Below are 17,533 nucleotides of genomic sequence, written 5' to 3'. Positions count from 1 at the left end.
GCAAGGGTGATTGAATGTTTTGATGGACAATTAAAGGACAGGATTAGCTGCTGAAGGGAGGAGACAAGCCTGGATCACACAACTCAGCTGGGCAGTCTGGGGTCTCAGTGCAGCAATTCCCTAAAAGGGCACTTCCCATTTGCACCATCTTTTGATAGAAACAGCAAACTGGCACGTGGGAGTTCTTCCTGAGAAAAATTTCCCACCTGCGGGAAATCCTGTGGTTTTGACTGAGTGTCGACCTACTATCACATCCAGACAGCAAGAGATGGCTTCAGCTGCACTGTCCACACAGGACACCTCCAGATGTTGTCCACATGGGTGAGACAAACGAACTGCCACTGTGGGCCAATGAAGCCTTTTGTAACAGACTGCCTCAGACGGTCCCTCTGAAACCAAGGACTGGAACTGGAACTATACATGCAGCAGGAGGCTGCATGATGAGAGGCCATGGGTCTCTGTTAAGCTGAGGGCTTGATGGGGTTTCCCTGGCAGGTCTCATGGAGGGAAGCTGCCTGCCCCACATGCACCGCTGTCTCTGAAGGGAGTTCCATCAAGGACTCAGTGTTCCCCACCCCACCCCCATCTGGTCACACTCTTACTCCTGTCTGCATTCCCAGACCAAGTCCTGCTGAGCACACATAAACATTCCCAGAGTAAGTTTTATGGCCCCGTGGCCCACCCTTCCCCTGCTTTATCTGTTCCCGACAGGGAGGGAGCAGAGTTCTTTCACTATGACACAAACACAACAGGGTGTGCGTAGACCATCTCCTTGCATCTGCTGTAGAGCGAAACCTGCTGGTATGGCAGATCGGTGTCCATTAGTAAAACCAGCCTTGCTCTGTATCTGAGCATTTGGAGTAAATGTTTTTCCTCCAGTGCTCATGTGAGTTGTGCATTTGTTGGTGGGCGAACACCTGTATTGGAGTAGATTGGCACTTCTTTGTGTCTCTCCTGACAGACAAAAGTAAAGGAAATAGTCTGAGTATTTAAAAACTCTGGAATATTAAAGGTCCAAAAATGAAGTGAGAACAGGACTCTGGAGAGAAGTGGGCAAAAAAATTAATGGTTGTTCTAAGGACACATTTTGACTCCTGGGGACTTAAAGGTAAAGATAGATGTAGATATTCTTTTATTCTTAAGAAGTTTAAGACTCACAAGAAGTTGCAAAAACACTACAGACAGTTCCCATGTATCCTTCACCCAACTTTTCCAATAACACCTTACATAATCACAGTACATTGTGAAAACTAGGAAATTGGTGTTGATACAATACTATGAAATTGGGTATACACCTTACTCAGACTTCACTAGCTCTTACGTGCACTATTTTTGTTTTGGGGTATATAGTTTCATGAAATTTGATCATGTGTCGAAACGAATAAATATCAAAGCAAAGAAACTTCCTCATTTCCCCTTCACAGTCATGTCCATCTCCTGATCATCACCCTTGGCAACCATGCATCAGTCCTTCATCATCATAATTTCCCTACTTTGAGAAAGTTAGGTAAATGAATTATACAATAGGTAATCCTCTGAGACTGGCTTTCTTCACTCAGCACTATACCCTCGATATTCATCTAAGTTGCTCCATGGATCAATAGTTCACTTGTACTTCTAATTAGTGTTCCATTGCATGGACTTGCCATAGCCTGTTTCTCCATTCACAAATGGAAGGTCATCTGGCTTGTGTCCAGTTTTTGACCACTACTAACAAAGCTGCTATAGATATTCACGTACAGGGTTTGTGGGCTTCAAGTTTCATTTTACTAGGATCAATATCCAGGACTTCAGTTGCTGAGTGGTAAATTAAGCATATGTTTAACTTTATAAGAAACTATCATATTGTTTTCCCTAGTGACTGTACTATTTTATATTCCACACCCCCCCCCCCCCCCGCAATGTATGAGTAGTTGGGCAGCATCCTCACTAGCATTTGGTATGGTCAGTATTTTTTATTTTAGCCTTTCCAATAGGTGTGCAGTCGTATCCCATTATGGTTTTAGTTTGCATTTCCCTAATGGCTAATGATGTTGAACATCTTTTCACATGCTTATCTGCCATCTGTATATCTTCTCTGGTGATGTGACTGCCCAAGGCTTTTATCCATTTTCTAATTGGATTGTTTGTTTACTTACTCTAGAGTTTAGAGGGTATTTTATTCTGGATATGAGTCCTTTGTTGGATATGTGCTTTACAAATATCTTTAGCATCTCTTTAAAACCTTCGTGTTAATGGCCATGAAAGGACTGTGGAGAGTCACAACGGTGTTCCCTGAAGAGAGTGAGGCCAACGGAAGCACTGCACCCTTGAATGGATGAACCAGGAAAACTTCAACACAGCCAAAAGAGATACGTAGCAAGCTAGAAGACAGATCTGAAAGAATCGGCCAGAACGTGGCCCAGAGAAACAAAGAGGTGGAAAATGAAAAAGAAACCTTAGTTGGTTGAACCTACATCAGAATTTCAGGAGAGTCTAGCGCTACACTGTCCAATACAGTAGCTACTAGCCACATGTGGCTATTTAAATTTTTAATTTTAATTAAGTAAAACTAAGCAAGCTTAAAAGTTCTGTTCCTCAGTCCCATTACCCACATTTCAGGTGCTCGACACCACGAGCAGCTAAGGCCACTATAGCACACAACGCAGCTACAGAACATTTGGTTCAGCAGAGAAAAGTTCTGTTGGACAGGGTTATTCTACGCCATTCAACAAAGTCTGAACAAATTGCAAATAACTGGTATCATATATCCTATATTCCCTGACCAAAACCTTGCCCTTAGAAATCAGTAGCAAAATAATATTTTCATATAAATTATAGGTCAAAGAAAAAACTCACTGGGCGTTTATAAATGCTGAATGATAATGAATTTACGGACTGCTACTAAAACAAAAGTACTACCCTGGGGTAGTACCTGGCACTGTTTCCCCAAGACCAGCCAATCTCTAGTAACAACCACTTGGCCTGCCCACCGACCCTCCCCATTTCGCACAGCCCACCCCTCGCCCCGCTTTTCTAAGACCTAGGCTCTGACAGAAAGGGGAAGCTTCCACTCGAATTCTCTTCCGCGCACCGAGCCAAACTCTCAACTCTGCGCGGTCTCCAAAACCTCATCAGAATCTGCGCAACCTGAGACCTCCCGCCAGGACATCCTCAAGCGACCCGACTTCGGCAAAACCCAGAAAAGGCCAAAACAGATGCCTAAAGTGCCTGAGGCGCGAACCCTCCCATCCATCCCGTCTTCCCTGGGGCCGCGGGGTGCTTCCGCGGCTGCGCCCGCCGTGACGTCACCACGAGCGCCGGGACGCGGCCGTCGGGCTTTGTGTGTCATCTGGCTGCGACCAGGTGGCGGCGGCTTTCACCGTTGCTGCGAGGAGGCGGCAAGGGCAGCCGCCCGGGCCGACATCATGACTGACAGAGGGAGGTTTCCTGGGCAGCAGAGGCCGCTAGAGCTGGGATGAAAGAAGCGGGGCGAGGGGTGCAGATGCAACATCTGGAGAATGCCGGGACGGCTCGGTCAGTCAGCACCCAGACTGGCAGTATGACCGGTGAGTGCCTGGGACCCTCGACCCTTCGCTCTACCCTGGGCGTCTCCCGCCATTTAACACGGACTCTCCTACCTTTCCTGGCCTGCCCTGCCGCTCCTGGCTGGCTCTTCCCAGTTTCTTCTCTCCTGGTTCACCGGGACCCCTCGGCCGGCCTCAGCTGCTCTGAAAGTCGCCTCATGGCCCCCTTTTCTTTCTCTTTCCGGGCCCTAGAGCCCGGCTCTTGGGGATTGGCGACTCTGAGGGAATGCCCCAAACCTTACTTTGGCTTTGATTTTCAAATGAACTGCTGAGGACGCTTTCCGATCTTTCAACTGCTATACCTTCGGAGGGCGCTGCAGTTTTACTGATAGTTCCACTCACCGCTCCTAACAGCAAAGCCTCATCCCAGGCCAAAGAAAAACATGCTCCACTTCGACGTAAGGCACAAGGACTTTCCCATAGTTTCCTTTGTTTTTCTCCCATAGTTACGTTGATGAGTTTTACCAATTTTTTTTCCCCCTTCCGGATAAGGGCTGTAAAAAGGGGCTGAACTTCGGAAAAGAACCGCGAGGTCACCGCCTCCTGGTAAGAAGTCTCAGATTTGTCCTCTAATCCTTTTTCTCTGCCCCTTGTTAGAACACCTGAGCTAAGACTGCAGCACCCAAATGGTATTGTGCAAAGAATGAAATTTTAAAGCGTTTGCCTTCTCTTTTGTGTTTGTCTTAGGTCAAACACCAAGGCTTTCCAAAGTCAACCTTTTCACACTCTTCAGTCTCTGGATGGAGCTCTTCCCAGCTACAGAAGCACAAAGACAAAAATATCAGGTATAATTTGTTTCCTTAGATAGTTTTTCTCCTGAGAAAACAATTAAAATTCAATTTTATCGCTCTGATTTCTGTCACGCAAACAAATTCAGCTGACCTTAAGATTTGAAAATTATCTTTAAAGATTAGAGTGTACTTCTAACTCAGTAGTTACTCTTAGGCCGGGCCAAGTTTATCAGCTATTACTTGTATTTATATGTTGCTACGGCCACTAAGATTATTGTCTATCCCACATAATTTAGCATTCAGTTGTATACTGTTGGTGTTTCATTGAGGTAGTTTTTTCCTCTCCTGCCAAATTGTAAATGTGTCTTATGTTATTCAGTAAACCCCTTAGCATTTACTATTTTATTAGGTAGTCCATAAATGTGAATGCATTTCTTATTCCATGTAATTAATCTCTTCTTTATATCTGGAAAGAGATGAACAAAACAAGTTAGTAATGTTTAGTAAGAATAATCATTTAGAAGCCAATGTATTGGAAGTATGTACATCCTACATCTTTTCTTTCTCCCACCGTTGGGTCAGCAATATAATAGGTTCACATCATTGTCCCACACACTTGCAGTGCCATGGCCCTAGATCCTTATTATGTCGATTTGGTAGATTTGAAAGCTTAGAGTGTTGTCATTAACTTTTTATGGGGCCAAAGGTCATATTATGGAAGTAATGTTAGGCCAACTTAGCATTGAAAACAGGAAAAAGTAGGAAAATGGCTTCTCACCGTTCTAGCAATGTCACTGTTAACGTTTTGATTCTTTCCTTCCAATCTGTTTTTTTTAAAGCCTGTTTTATTGAGATATAATATATATTCACATACCATATAATCAATCAGATTGTACATTGTTCAATCGTATAACTGCATTTGTCATTACAGTTGGTTTTTGAACATTTTCATCACCCCCCCAAAAAAGAATAAAAGTAAAAATAAGAACACCTAAAACATCTCATATCCCCCCTCCCTCCTATTTAGTATTAATTTATTTTATTTCTTTTTTTCTTACTCCTCTGTTCATATACTGGCTAAATGAAATGTCAGTCACAAGGTTTTCACAATCATATGGTTGTACTTAAAAGCTCTGGTTGTTCAGTCATCTTCAAGAATCAAGGCTATTGGATTATAGTTCAACAGTTTCAGGTTTTTATCTCTAGCTACTCCAGTACATCAAAAACTGAAAAGGAATATCTATATATATTACATAAGAATAACCTCCAGAATGACTTCTTGACTCTATTTGAAATCTCTTGGCTACTGAACCTTTATTTTGTTTCATTTATCTTCCCCCTTTTGGTCAAGAAGGCTTTTTCACTCCCATGATGCCAGGGTCAGGGTCTTTCCCTGGACTTAGTCTCATGTTGCCAGGGAGATTTATACCCCCCGGGAGTCATGTCCCACATAGTGGGGGGAGGTCAGTAAGTTTACTTGCAGAGTTGACTTAGAGAGAGAGGTCACATTTGAGCAATAAAAGATGTTCTTTGGGGTGACTCTTAGGCATAATCATTAGAGGGCCAATCTGTTTTTTTAATAACGTTTTTTGTGTGTAAAATATAACCTATATACAAAGCAAAGAAAAAAGGAATAATTTTCAAAATATAGTTCAACAAATAGTTATAGAATAGATTTCAGAGTTTTGTTATGGGTTACTGGTCCACTAGTTCAAGTTTTTCCTTCTAGCTGCTCCAAATCACTGGAGGCTAGAAGAAATATTGATATAGTTATTCAGCAGTCATACTTGTTTGTTAAATCCTGTTTTCTCTGTTATATCTCCTCCTCCTTTGATCCTTTTCCTAATCTGTAGGGATCTTTGGGCAATGTGTACTCTGACTTTATCATGTTGAGAGGGGGTGTCGACACTAAAGGGTAGGGTGATGTTCTTAATTGATAATCTTGGAGAGGCTGGTTCATCTGGGTTTCAGGATTGATCTGACCTAGGAACCCTCTGGGAATTATAGGTTCCAGGGAAGCAAACTTAGTGCACAAATCTTTTATAGAGTCTCAGTTGTTTGAACCCTATGTTTTCTTAAGAATCAGGGTGGGCCACGGTGGCTCCAGCAGGTAAGAGTGCTTGCCTGCCATGCCCGAGGACCCGGGTTTGATTCCCGGTGCCTGCCCATGTTAAAAAAAAAAAAAAAAAAAAAGGAATCAACAGGAGTGATGTTGGTTGGGATTTAGCAGATCATGGCAATTATCTAACTGAAGCTTGCATAAGAACAGCTTCCAGAATAGCCTCTTGACTTTATTTGATCTCTCTGGGCCACTGATGCCTTATTTTATTACACTTTTTTTCCCTTTTTTCTTCCAGAAGGTTTTGTCAATCTCAGGGTGCCAGGGCCAGACTCATTCCCGGAGTTCCCACCCCACGTTGTCAGGGAGATTTTCACCCTGAGTGTCATGTCCTGAGTAGGGGGGAGGATAATGATTTTCTTTGCATATTTGGGCTTAGAGAGAGGTCACATCTGAGCAACAAAAGAGATTTCCTAGAAGCAACTCTTAGGCCTTGTATTGGGTAGTCTTAGCTTCTCCCCTACAGAAATAAGTTTCATAAGGCAAGCCTCAAAATCAAGGGCTTGGACCCATTTACTTAGGGGTCCCCAGTGGTTGAGAGAGTACCCGGAGTTTTCCAGATGGGAAAGTTTAATAGTTCCATACGTATATATGGAATATATATATATTCCCCCCACCTCCTGCTTCGGACCATCAAGGGACTCTACCAATACTTTTTAATTATCGGTTTACCATATTGTGAGATACATCCTGGTATCACATCAAGTTACAGAATTACAAGGCCTCGTTCTTGTTCAGGTCCATTCTGTTTTTAACCATAGGGATTTCTTTTTCCCTCTTAAAAATTATAATTCTATTTTTCTGCAGTGCTTATTGAGGTTTCTCACTTATCAATAATCTGCTGAAAGATTGCTTTAGACTTCTGTGGAAATACTTTATGTAAATTCGTTAAGTTCCCACAGTACTCTTACAAACTCACTCAACCACCTTGTTCATTTTGGATGCCTTCTTCTGTACTGTGGATGAGGATGTGTGTTTGGCACTGGAGAGACAAAGGGGAAATGATGTGGTCCTTGTTCTCCAGTGTGGGGGAAATCTAGGCATTTAAGCAGTTAAGATAAAATTAGATGGTGGAGTCTAATACAAAGTAAGAGAACACAAACAGAGATGCTACCAAGACTTTACATGAGAAAGTGAGGGAGGTTTCACAGTGGAGGTAGCATTTGCACTGAGACATGAAGGATGTGTAGCCATTTGCCATGCCAGGGCACCACATGTGGAAATGCTTGTGGGCCTCAAACCCAAGGAGGAAGGTGAGGTGGGGGGTGGGAGGAGACTGGAAATGAGCTTGGAAAATTGGATGGGACAAATCACAGAAGGACATTGTATGCCTTGTAAAGGAGTTTAGATTTTATTTTATAAGTAGGAGGATTGCATTGAGGAATTTTATAGGGAGTGAGGGAATTCACATTCCACGGTAAAAATAACTCTCAAGGATAGCTTTCTCTGATAATTCCTATGTGAAATATTTTATAAATAGTAAAGTACTAAAAGTGTTATGCATCATTTTTCCCCATTTTTGACACCTCCATTTCCCTACCCCAGTTTCACATTTTGTTATTGGCTTTCTTCATTTCCTTCAAGAATTTTGAAGTTCCTTTATTCCTTCTGTAGCTTTATATTTATAAAAGTAGAAGATATCCAAGCTGTCAGGGAGAAGGGAGAGAGGTTGTTTGTTTTATTTTTGTAGAAGCAAATTGTTTATAGAATTTTAAGGTTTTTTTTAAAATGCATTATAAAAACTGGGTTTTGCTCACGCTTGAGCTATTACCCTGCGGCTGACAGAGTTGCGGCTTGGGAGATGAGATCCCTTTTGGGTGATGGATTTTGAGAATCTTTTCTCCAAACAAAAGATCGACGATGGATTCTGATGAAAGGTTACCATCAAACACTTGACCACGTATTGGGTATGAAGTATTTCATCAGTTCCTCACAACAACCTCTGTAAAAGAATAGGTCGTGTCCTTATTTTACAGAGTCAGTGATGAAATAGGGACTCAGAATTTGAAGAAACACGAGAAGAGAACCAAACAGGGGAAGTAAATATGGAATGTGAGCAAATTCGCCCAAAATTTAGGCCCTTAAGAAACTCTGCAGTGTCACAAAAGAGCTTGCTACGTAGAGAGTCACGAAGGAAAGACTATAATATATATAGTGATGATGATTTCTGCAGAATCAGAGGATAATTTTGCTGGAGAACTTAAATAGTTCATGCAAGCTAAAGAAATGGCAAACACTGCAACTTCCTGAAAGGTCTGTGAAGAAAAGGGGGATGAAAGATATCCAGCAAGCTGCTAAACAGAAAAGTAGAAATCTTAAAGGTGGTCACAAGAATGGGAAACAGAAAAAAATGGAACGAAAATGGGCTGTCACTGGAAACAAAGATCGAGTGCTTTCCTAAGGAAAAGGATGATAAACCTAAGGGGCAGCATGTGAAAATGAGCCAGGGATTCATCACCCAACAGACAGTAGAATGCAAAGGAAACAAATTTGTAAATATTTTCTTGAAAGGAAATGTGTTAAGGGTGACCAGTGTAACTTTGACCATGATGCAGAGCTAGAGAAGAAAAATGAAATGTATAAATTTTATGTACAGAGGTTTTGTACGAGAGGTAAAAACTGGTCTGTATTTGTATACTGAATATCCATACAAGTTTTACCATACAGGAACAAAATGTTATCAGGGAGAATACTGCAAGTTTTTTCACGTTCCACTGACAGCTGAAACACAAGAACTGCTGGCTAGAGTTTTGGATACTGAAAAGAAATCATCATGTAAATAAAAAGACCTCAAGAGCAATGAAAATTATCTAAAAATAAGAGTGTTGATGATTGTACAATGAGGTGACTGTGATACATGGATTGTTGACTTTGGCCATTATACATGATGCCCAGTGAATGGAGGTGTTAGGATACATTGACTGAGAAGTAGAATGACAAGCTGTGATATTTACATATGATGGAATATCGTCCGTCCACAGAAAGAAATGAAGTCGTGAGGCATGCAACAAGGTGAATGAACCTTGGAGACATGATGTGGTGCAGGATAAGCCAGAAACAAAAGAACAAATATTGTATGGTCTCTTAGAAAATACCTATAAGAAAATTGGGGCCTAGATTGTAAGCTCTTGTAGCGGTCATATTTAGTCCAGAGGTATAAATGTTATTTCTAGGTTTTGAGGTGTTGTACTATATGTATATGTATAACCTGGTATTTCCCTAGAACTTTGGGTACCTGTGTGACATTTAAGACTTAGAATTGCCGTTCTGCAGCTCTGAAAGTCAGCATTGTTACATACAAAAGCTATTAAAGAAATCAGGTTTCTATTAGAGATGAGAATGAAGTTGATCTGGTTGGGACTAAGGTCCCCGAATCAGAATACTGGAGTAAGGATGACATTGCATTTTAGAACTTTACCTACTGTATGAGACCAAAAGGAGAGGTTTATTTCTTCCAAAACCAGAATTTTCTGTAGCACATAATCTACAGATTGATCTGTCTGGATAGCTCATTTAAACAACCCAAACCTATGGAGCGCAGAATGAGAATGAGAGTTGATAGTTTTGATTAGCTTAAGGTAATACCCAGATACATCCTAGGTATGCTGTGTAGTTAATTAAAAGATATTGGCAAAGTCCTGTGAGGAACGGGAGAAAAAATATGGAGCTATTAAGCTTTACCATCGGGGAAACTCCTGATACTATCTTAAATTTTAGGGACTCCCAAGTCAATAGGCCAAGCCCTGGTTCTTGACGCTCACTTTTGTGAAGCTATTTCTGTAGCAGAAAACCTAAGCCTACCTATAGTTATGCCTAAGAGTTACTTCTATAAAACCTTTTCTGTTCCTCAGATGTGTGTCTTTCTCTCCCTCTAAGTCCAACTCTGCAACTAAAATCATTACCCTCCCCCCTGCATGGGACATGACATCCAGGAATGAAAGTCTCCCTGGCAGCATGGACAGGACTCCCAGGGACAAGCCTGGCCCTGGTACCATGGGATCAACAATGTCTTACTGACCAAAAGGGGAAAAGAAATGTAGCACAATAAAGTATCATTGGCTAAGAGTGACCAAACAGAGTTGAGAGGCTATTCTAGAGGCTACTCTTAAACACAAGCTTTAGCTAGATATTGCTGATTATCACAGTTTGCCAAACCCCAACCAAAACCATTCTTGTTAACCCTAAAGAATACGTAGGGCTCTATCTGATTCTACAAAAGTTTCACACACTAAGATTACTTTCCAGGAATCTACAACCTCCATGTGGGTTCCTAGGCCAGATGAGTCCTGAAACCCAGAGGGGCCAGCCTCTCCAAGAACGTCAACTAATTCCATATCCCCTATCCCATATACTCAAAACCCATTTCCAACATGAAAAGTTAGAAAGGGTACAACCTAAATACCCCTAATGATTGGGAGAAGGATTAAAGGAGAAGGAGGAGTTAGAGAAGATAGGATTTAACAAATGAGTATGACTGCTGAATCATTATGTTGGTATTTCTTTTAGTCTCCAGTGTCTTTGGGCAGCTAAAAGCAAAAACCTAAAATTGTGGAACAGTATCCCATACCAAACTCTGAAATCTGCTCTGTAACTATTTGGTACAAGGTATTTGAAATTTATTGCTTTTTAAATACACATTTCATAGTAAGGAATGTTTAAAATAAAAGGAGTGTTTGTTAACAAAAAAAAAAAAACAAAAAACCTGGGCATGTTAGAGATTGGGTACTAATTTCAAAGAAGCCTTTTAAAAAAAAAAAAAAATCCAGATTTGATCTCAATTTATTTCTGTTTATGCGCACACACACACACACACACACACACACATCCCAACTAAGAATTAAGCCTGTGCTAAAATTTAAGTTCTTTTTAGATAGACAGGCTTAGACTATATTTAGTGAACAATGTTCTTTAAATTCTAATGAAGTCAGGGCCAACTAATTAACTGAAATCTGTTTGCAAATAACATATACCCTATTTTTGTATCATGTTTTATGGAAAAAACTATCTGGACTGAGACAAGGCTTTCAATTAGCATTAAGGAAAAAAAATGGGCCAAGTAAATTTCAGAGTTATAAAACTATATTTGTAACAAGATTTTATGCAACTTTATATCTTGCTCAACAGAAGACCAGGTTGATGACTCAGTGTTTTCCCTGAATGACTCACAGATTATCTGGCATCATGTTCTTTCATCTGGCAGGTACCATGGAAGCTTTAAAAATGAAAGAAATCAGTCTTTGTTTTGTTTTATATTTTATTTGGAATCTTATTTAGAAATCTGAGTACCCATATGTATTGGAAGATTTTAACTTAAAAAGTTATAACACACAGAAATAAGTATGAAGAGCATCACAACTCGACAAAACAAAAATCCGTATTTTAGAAATGCCGGAGACCTGGAAATAACAGTCAATCTGTACATATGAAAGGTTATCACTCTTATATCCTTGTCCTGAAGCGAACTTCACTGAGTTAGTGTCTTCCAGCTGCTTTCCCACAACCGTATCTTGATAGGACCACATCTGTCAAGCCACAGCTTGGTTAGGCTTCTACTTCCGTTGCTTACCCACAGGCCTTCGGACTCAGAGACACTTGGGCTGAGAGTTCCTTAGCAATGATCTTATGGGTTAAGATCATTTAACTGTTTTTAACGTTTTTAACATTGTTTCTATGAGAAAATGTGTTTTAAATTCCAAAAAAAGCAAAATTTTCAATTATTTAGAACATAGTTAATTGTAGGGTGTCAACTATTTCTATATCTAATGTCAATAAAGCAAAAGTATATGATAATTTCATTAATTCTTCTGATATGACCATCGCAAAGATACCATACCAATGACAATGTGGAGGTGCAACACAAAATACAAGGGAACATATTGTGTTCTACTTTTATATTAATATTTTTTGTGCAAGCATTATCACTGACATTGAAGAAGATTTAACCTGTATTACCTACCTGCCTGAAAATAAAAAAAATCATATTATTTATGCCCTCCCCTGTCCCAGTTTCTCTTTTGATACTAGTTAATATGCACTATAATTTTGCAGATAGCTATAATCATAGCAGAAATACACTTTTGTATTTGACGTTTCTTATACTATTACAAACTTTTAATGTTAATTTTTAATTCTACAATAAGATATATGTCTGTATTTCATCTGTAGTTTGTGTTGCTATTTGTTTTAGTTTCTGGGGCTACTCAATCAAATACCATGTAATGGTTTGGTTTAAAAAATGGGAATTTGTTTGCTTATGGTTTTGAGGTTAAAAGAAAGTCCAAATCAGAGTATCATGAAGGTGATGCTTTCTCCCCAAAGACTGAGACGTTCTAAGGGCTGGCTGCTGGCAATTTTTGGTTCTTAGCTGGTCACATGGCAAGGCATGTGGTGTGTCCTGGTCTCTCCCTTCTTTTCTGGATTCCCTCAGTGTCCACCTTTTGTGTTGTGGCTTTCTCTGTCTGAACTTCACTTTGCTTATAAAGGACTCCAGTAATAGGATTAAGACCCATTCTAATTGAGGTGGTTCACACCATAACTGAAGTCACTTCATCAAAAGGTCCTACTTTACAATGGATTTATACTCATGGGAATGGATTAACTTTAAATTTAAGAATGTGTTTTTCTAGGGTACATACTGCTTCAAATCACCACACCATTATTTTATACTGTGGTAATATTAAATTCCTTAAAATGATACCCTATTTTTGAGCCTAATATTTCTTTACCATTTTCTGTAGCATAATTTTTTTTCCTACTTTTTCTATACAAAGTAAGCACAGATGCTCTAAGGATGTAATTGACATGCAATCATATTGGAAATTTGCTTTTGACACTTCACTGACCTTTTGTTCTTTCCAAGTGAAATATTTTCATGGGTTACTGTGATGGCTTGAAACTGTATGTACCCTAGAAAATCATATTAAGATATGACCCACCGGGCAGGTCTTAATCCTTTTACTGGAATCCTTTGTAAGGGAATGTAATTCAGACAAAGAGGGAGAAAGCCACAGAAGCAACAAGTTGAAAGCAAGGAAACCCAGAAGAGAAGGAATAGACTAGTAGATGTTGCCATGTGCCTTGCCATGTGACAGAGGAGCCCAGGATTGCTGGCAGCCAGTCTTCAGGAAGAAAGCGTCCCCAATGTTGCCTTTATTTGAACATATTTCTCAGCCTAAAAACTGTAAGCTTATAAACCAACAAATTCCCATTGTTGAAGCCAGTACATTTCACAGTGTCTGCTTTGAACAGCTTAGCAAAGTAAAAGAGTTATCAAAGTAATATATATGCACAATTCATGAAATGGACAGAAGCAAAATAATTCCTCATAATTCCACTATCTACAGACTACTGACATATTTATATTGTTCCTTTCCATCTTTGTTCTCTGTTTCTTTTACTTATTTGAGATCATTTAGTTCTGAATCATGCCCTCTTCACAGGAAGATCCTTATACTGTGATGCAAGTGCAGACATAGGAAGGGCAGCTTAATCTAGTGCTCTAAGAGTAGCCAATGGTTTTGTAGTTGTACAACCTGGGTTCAAATCCTGACTGTTTGTTACTAGTTGTATAACCTTGAGGAAGTTACTTTAACTCTGGACATCAAATTCCTTATCTGTAAAATGGAATGTTACTAGAACATACTGCATGGGGCTTTTATAAGACTTCAATGAGCTAATGTTTGTAAAACTCTTAGAATAGTGCCTGGCACATGCTATGTACTATGTGGGTGCTTGTTATCATTTTAATGATTGCATCATAATCCATTGTGTGGGTACACCATATCCCCTTATTATTGGACATTTAGATTGTCTGCACTTTTTACCAGTCTTAGTGTATTAACTTACAACCACCTCCAAATATATCTGATGTCTAAGTTTTTCAATGTTGCCATATATTTACACTATATGGGTGCTTCTTATGGATTATTCAACCAGGTAAGCTCTGTGAAAATGTCTATCACTTAAGAATAATTCTCTATCCTACTGAGTTGTAGTTTTTCATTTTTGTTAAAATTAGATTTATATAAATTGCTTAAATATTACTTTGGAATTAGAATAACTGCATTATCCCTTTTTTTCTCAACATTCTCATGATGTTCTACTCTTCCAGTTTTTACTATTGTGCTCTCTGGTACCTTATTTTCATGCTGAACCTCCTCACTTTACTTTTCCTGAACAGAAGCAATGAGGCAAAGTTCTTAAAACAGTGGATTTTGGGCTCAGATGCTGGTTTACCTGTTTATTAGCTGTGTGGCTATGATCGAGTTAATTAATCTATCTCAGTCATAGTTTCCTCATTTGTAAAATGGAAACAACAATGGCAGCTACTTTATAATGCTAGAGAATTCAATGAAATTAAGATGCTGTTATTTTTCACTCATAGAATTATCATCATTACTACTACTATAAGAAACAACACCATTTCATTACCATTACTCCCTTCTCTTCCTGTTCTTGTTCCTACAACCAGACATTTCTCATAAACCTTTCCTTGAAAGTTGCTCCTTTTCTAGCATCCAGCACTTGTTCCATATGAATAAGAAGTCAACATTCATCAAGTTTCCCATTACACCAATTTATTAAATAACTTTGCTCATTTGGGGCTTGCAGAATTCTGCTGCCTCACCCATAACCCCTCCCTGTTTGAATCATCTACTGGCTTCATAGTCACGTGAATTGGGACATAGACATCTTTGTGGGAACATTCTGCCTACCACAATCCATGCCTTTGCTATATAGTTCCTTGATTTTCTCAATTCCAATTAATTTACCCCTATTCTACTTTAGTTATTCATAACTATGGCTTCACTCTGGACTTTTTCATTGCTCAAGACTGCACCCAACTCTGAAATTTTAAACTACAGAACTTTATTTTCTTATCACAATTTCAGTTCTTCTACCCTTTTTCTTGGAAAGATGTGAGGGAGCAGATTGTAAAGATCTTAAAGTAATCAGAACTTGATCTTAAACAAAGTGTCAAGTCAATGCAGGATTTCATCAAGTTAAAAATAAATATGTCCAAAGCCAAGGAAACCATTTCTATATCGAAATATTGAATATGTATCAGGCACTAATTTTTTTTTTGTTTTTGTTTTTCTTAATCTACTTTTAACAGAAAAAGGAAGAAGGAAAGCATGGACCCTTAGGAGATAATGAAGACATGGCCAGAGTACCTGTTGACAAAAAACAGGTAAATTTTTACTTCTTTTTAAAGATATGCTGATATTGACAATCAAAACAAATGGAATGGTGTTAAATAGAATATGTCTCTCATTCCTACTTCCAAGGAGTTTCTTCTAAAACTCTGCTATAGTTTTTTTTTGTGTCTGTGTATTTACAAGACTATGCATGTCTGTCTTATTTTAAAATAAAGAAGGAAAGAAAAAAATGTAGATGGTGCTCCTGCAACATTTTTTCTTTAATTTTCACATGTAACTCTTTTTTTTTAATTTAATTTATTTTGTATTATCAAACCGAAACAACATAAAACATGAACATTCTTAACATACAAACATTCTGTGTATGGTGTGCAATCATTGGCTCTCTATATCCTCACATAGTAGTATATTCATCACCATGGTCATTTTTTTAGAACATTTGCATCAATTCAGAAAAAGAAATAAAAAGAAAAAGAAAAAACTCACACACCTTACCTCTTACCCCTCCCTCTCATTAACCACTAACATTTCCATCTACTCAATAGATTTTATCCTTTGTTCCCCCTATTTTTTTTCTATACCCCTTACCACTTCATTATTCACTAGTTTTCAATCTACTCAATTTATTTTAACCTTTGTTCCCCCTATTATTTATTTATTTTTAATCCATATGTTTTACTCATCTGTCAATTTCATAGATAAAAGGAGCATCAGACACAAGGTTTTTACAATAACATAGTCACATTGCAAAAGCTGTATCATTATACATTCATCTTCAAGAAACATGGCTACTGGGACATAGCTCTACAGTTTCAGGCACTTTCCTCTAGCCTCTCTAATACACCTTAAACTAAAAAGGAAATATCTAAAAAATGTGTAAGAATAACCTCCAGGATAACCTCTTAACTCTGTTTGAAATCTCTCAGCCACTGATACTTTATTTTTTCATATTTCTCTCTTCCCCTTTTTGGTCGAGAAGGTTTCCTCATTTCCTTGATGTTGAGTCCCAGCTCATTCTAGGATTTCTGTTCCATGTTTCCAGGGAGGTTTACACCCCCGGGAGTCATGTCCCACATAGAAAGGGGGAGGGCGGTAAGTTTGCTTGCCGTGTTGGCTGAGAGAGAGAGAGAGAGGCCACATCTGAGCAACAAAAGAGGTTCTTTGGGGGTGACTATTAGCCTAATTTTAAGTAAGCTTAGCCTATCCTTTGTGGATATAAGATTCGTATGAACAAACCCCAAGATTGAGGGCTTGGCCTATTGATTTGGTTATCCCCACTGCTAGCGAGAATATCAGGAATTCTCCAAATGGGGAAGTTAAATTTTCCCTCTTGCTTGCCATTCCCCCAAGAGGACTTTGCAAATACTCTTTTATTCACTGTTCAAATCACTCTGGGATTTTTCAGGGCATCAAACTAACCTGGAAAACCCACAAAATCTCATACCTTATTCAAGGTTCCATGTACTTGTGTTCAATTAAACACTTGACCTTTCAGTGTTAATTCACATAGATGAGAAAAGAAACATTCCATGGCATGTGCACGTTCCTGCCTGTCTTGTTTGGTAGGCCAAGAATCCAAGGCCCTGACTACCTTCAACCTGGGCCATTTCTCAGAGTTGGATTTGCAGCACGCAACCCTCAGAATATGAAGTCGTGTCTCCCTCTGGACAAAGGGCAGATTTTTTTTTTTACTGCTTGCTATGAAACAGCAGGATCCCCATGCTTGATGTTCCTCTACCATAATACAACACACCGGGTGTGCAGGCATCCACCTGGGCCTATCTGACTGTCCCGATAGGACCTACAGATAAAGGCAACCATCACAAACAAGATGCTTGTTGTGTCTGGAATAATAAAGCCATTTGTCTTTGGCCCAGGACCCTCATGCCTTCTGCCAGCACCCATGAAAGAATGATAAGCTAACTTAATAGCCGTCAGTAGGGTAAAACTCTTAAATCC

General features: G+C 39.3%; 1 protein-coding gene, 1 long non-coding RNA gene and 1 pseudogene across 6 annotated transcripts in view; 2 read left to right on the top strand and 1 right to left on the bottom strand.

The window, feature by feature from the left end:
* Nucleotides 1-392: 392 nt before the first annotated feature.
* LOC143679263 (uncharacterized) lies at nt 393-3,263 on the bottom strand. Its single transcript, XR_013173617.1, has 3 exons — nt 3,074-3,263; nt 2,139-2,376; nt 393-954 (listed from the first exon to the last, which is right to left on the bottom strand). It is a non-coding gene; the product is annotated as an uncharacterized LOC143679263 (long non-coding RNA).
* Nucleotides 3,264-3,304: 41 nt separating this feature from the next.
* CDADC1 (cytidine and dCMP deaminase domain containing 1) overlaps nt 3,305-17,533 on the top strand; it is an 86,089-nt gene continuing 71,860 nt past the window's right edge. For 4 of the 5 annotated variants that reach the window (XM_077158207.1, XM_077158204.1, XM_077158205.1 and 1 more), the window contains exons 1-3: nt 3,305-3,548; nt 4,254-4,351; nt 15,532-15,606. In XM_077158207.1, the coding sequence (XP_077014322.1) occupies nt 3,458-3,548; nt 4,254-4,351; nt 15,532-15,606 (264 nt within the window). In that variant the 5' untranslated portion in view covers nt 3,305-3,457. Of the gene's footprint in view, nt 3,549-4,253; nt 4,352-15,531; nt 15,607-17,533 lie in introns of those variants that run through there. The other variant, XM_077158208.1, reaches the window with a different exon arrangement.
* Nucleotides 8,237-10,699, top strand: LOC143681298 (zinc finger CCCH domain-containing protein 8-like; annotated as a pseudogene).

The sequence above is a fragment of the Tamandua tetradactyla genome, chromosome 4 (assembly GCF_023851605.1).
Source record: "Tamandua tetradactyla isolate mTamTet1 chromosome 4, mTamTet1.pri, whole genome shotgun sequence".
Classification (NCBI taxonomy): Eukaryota; Metazoa; Chordata; class Mammalia; order Pilosa; family Myrmecophagidae; genus Tamandua; species Tamandua tetradactyla.
The sequence above is the reverse complement of the archived record's forward strand: the minus strand, read 5'-3'. Positions and strand labels throughout refer to the sequence as shown.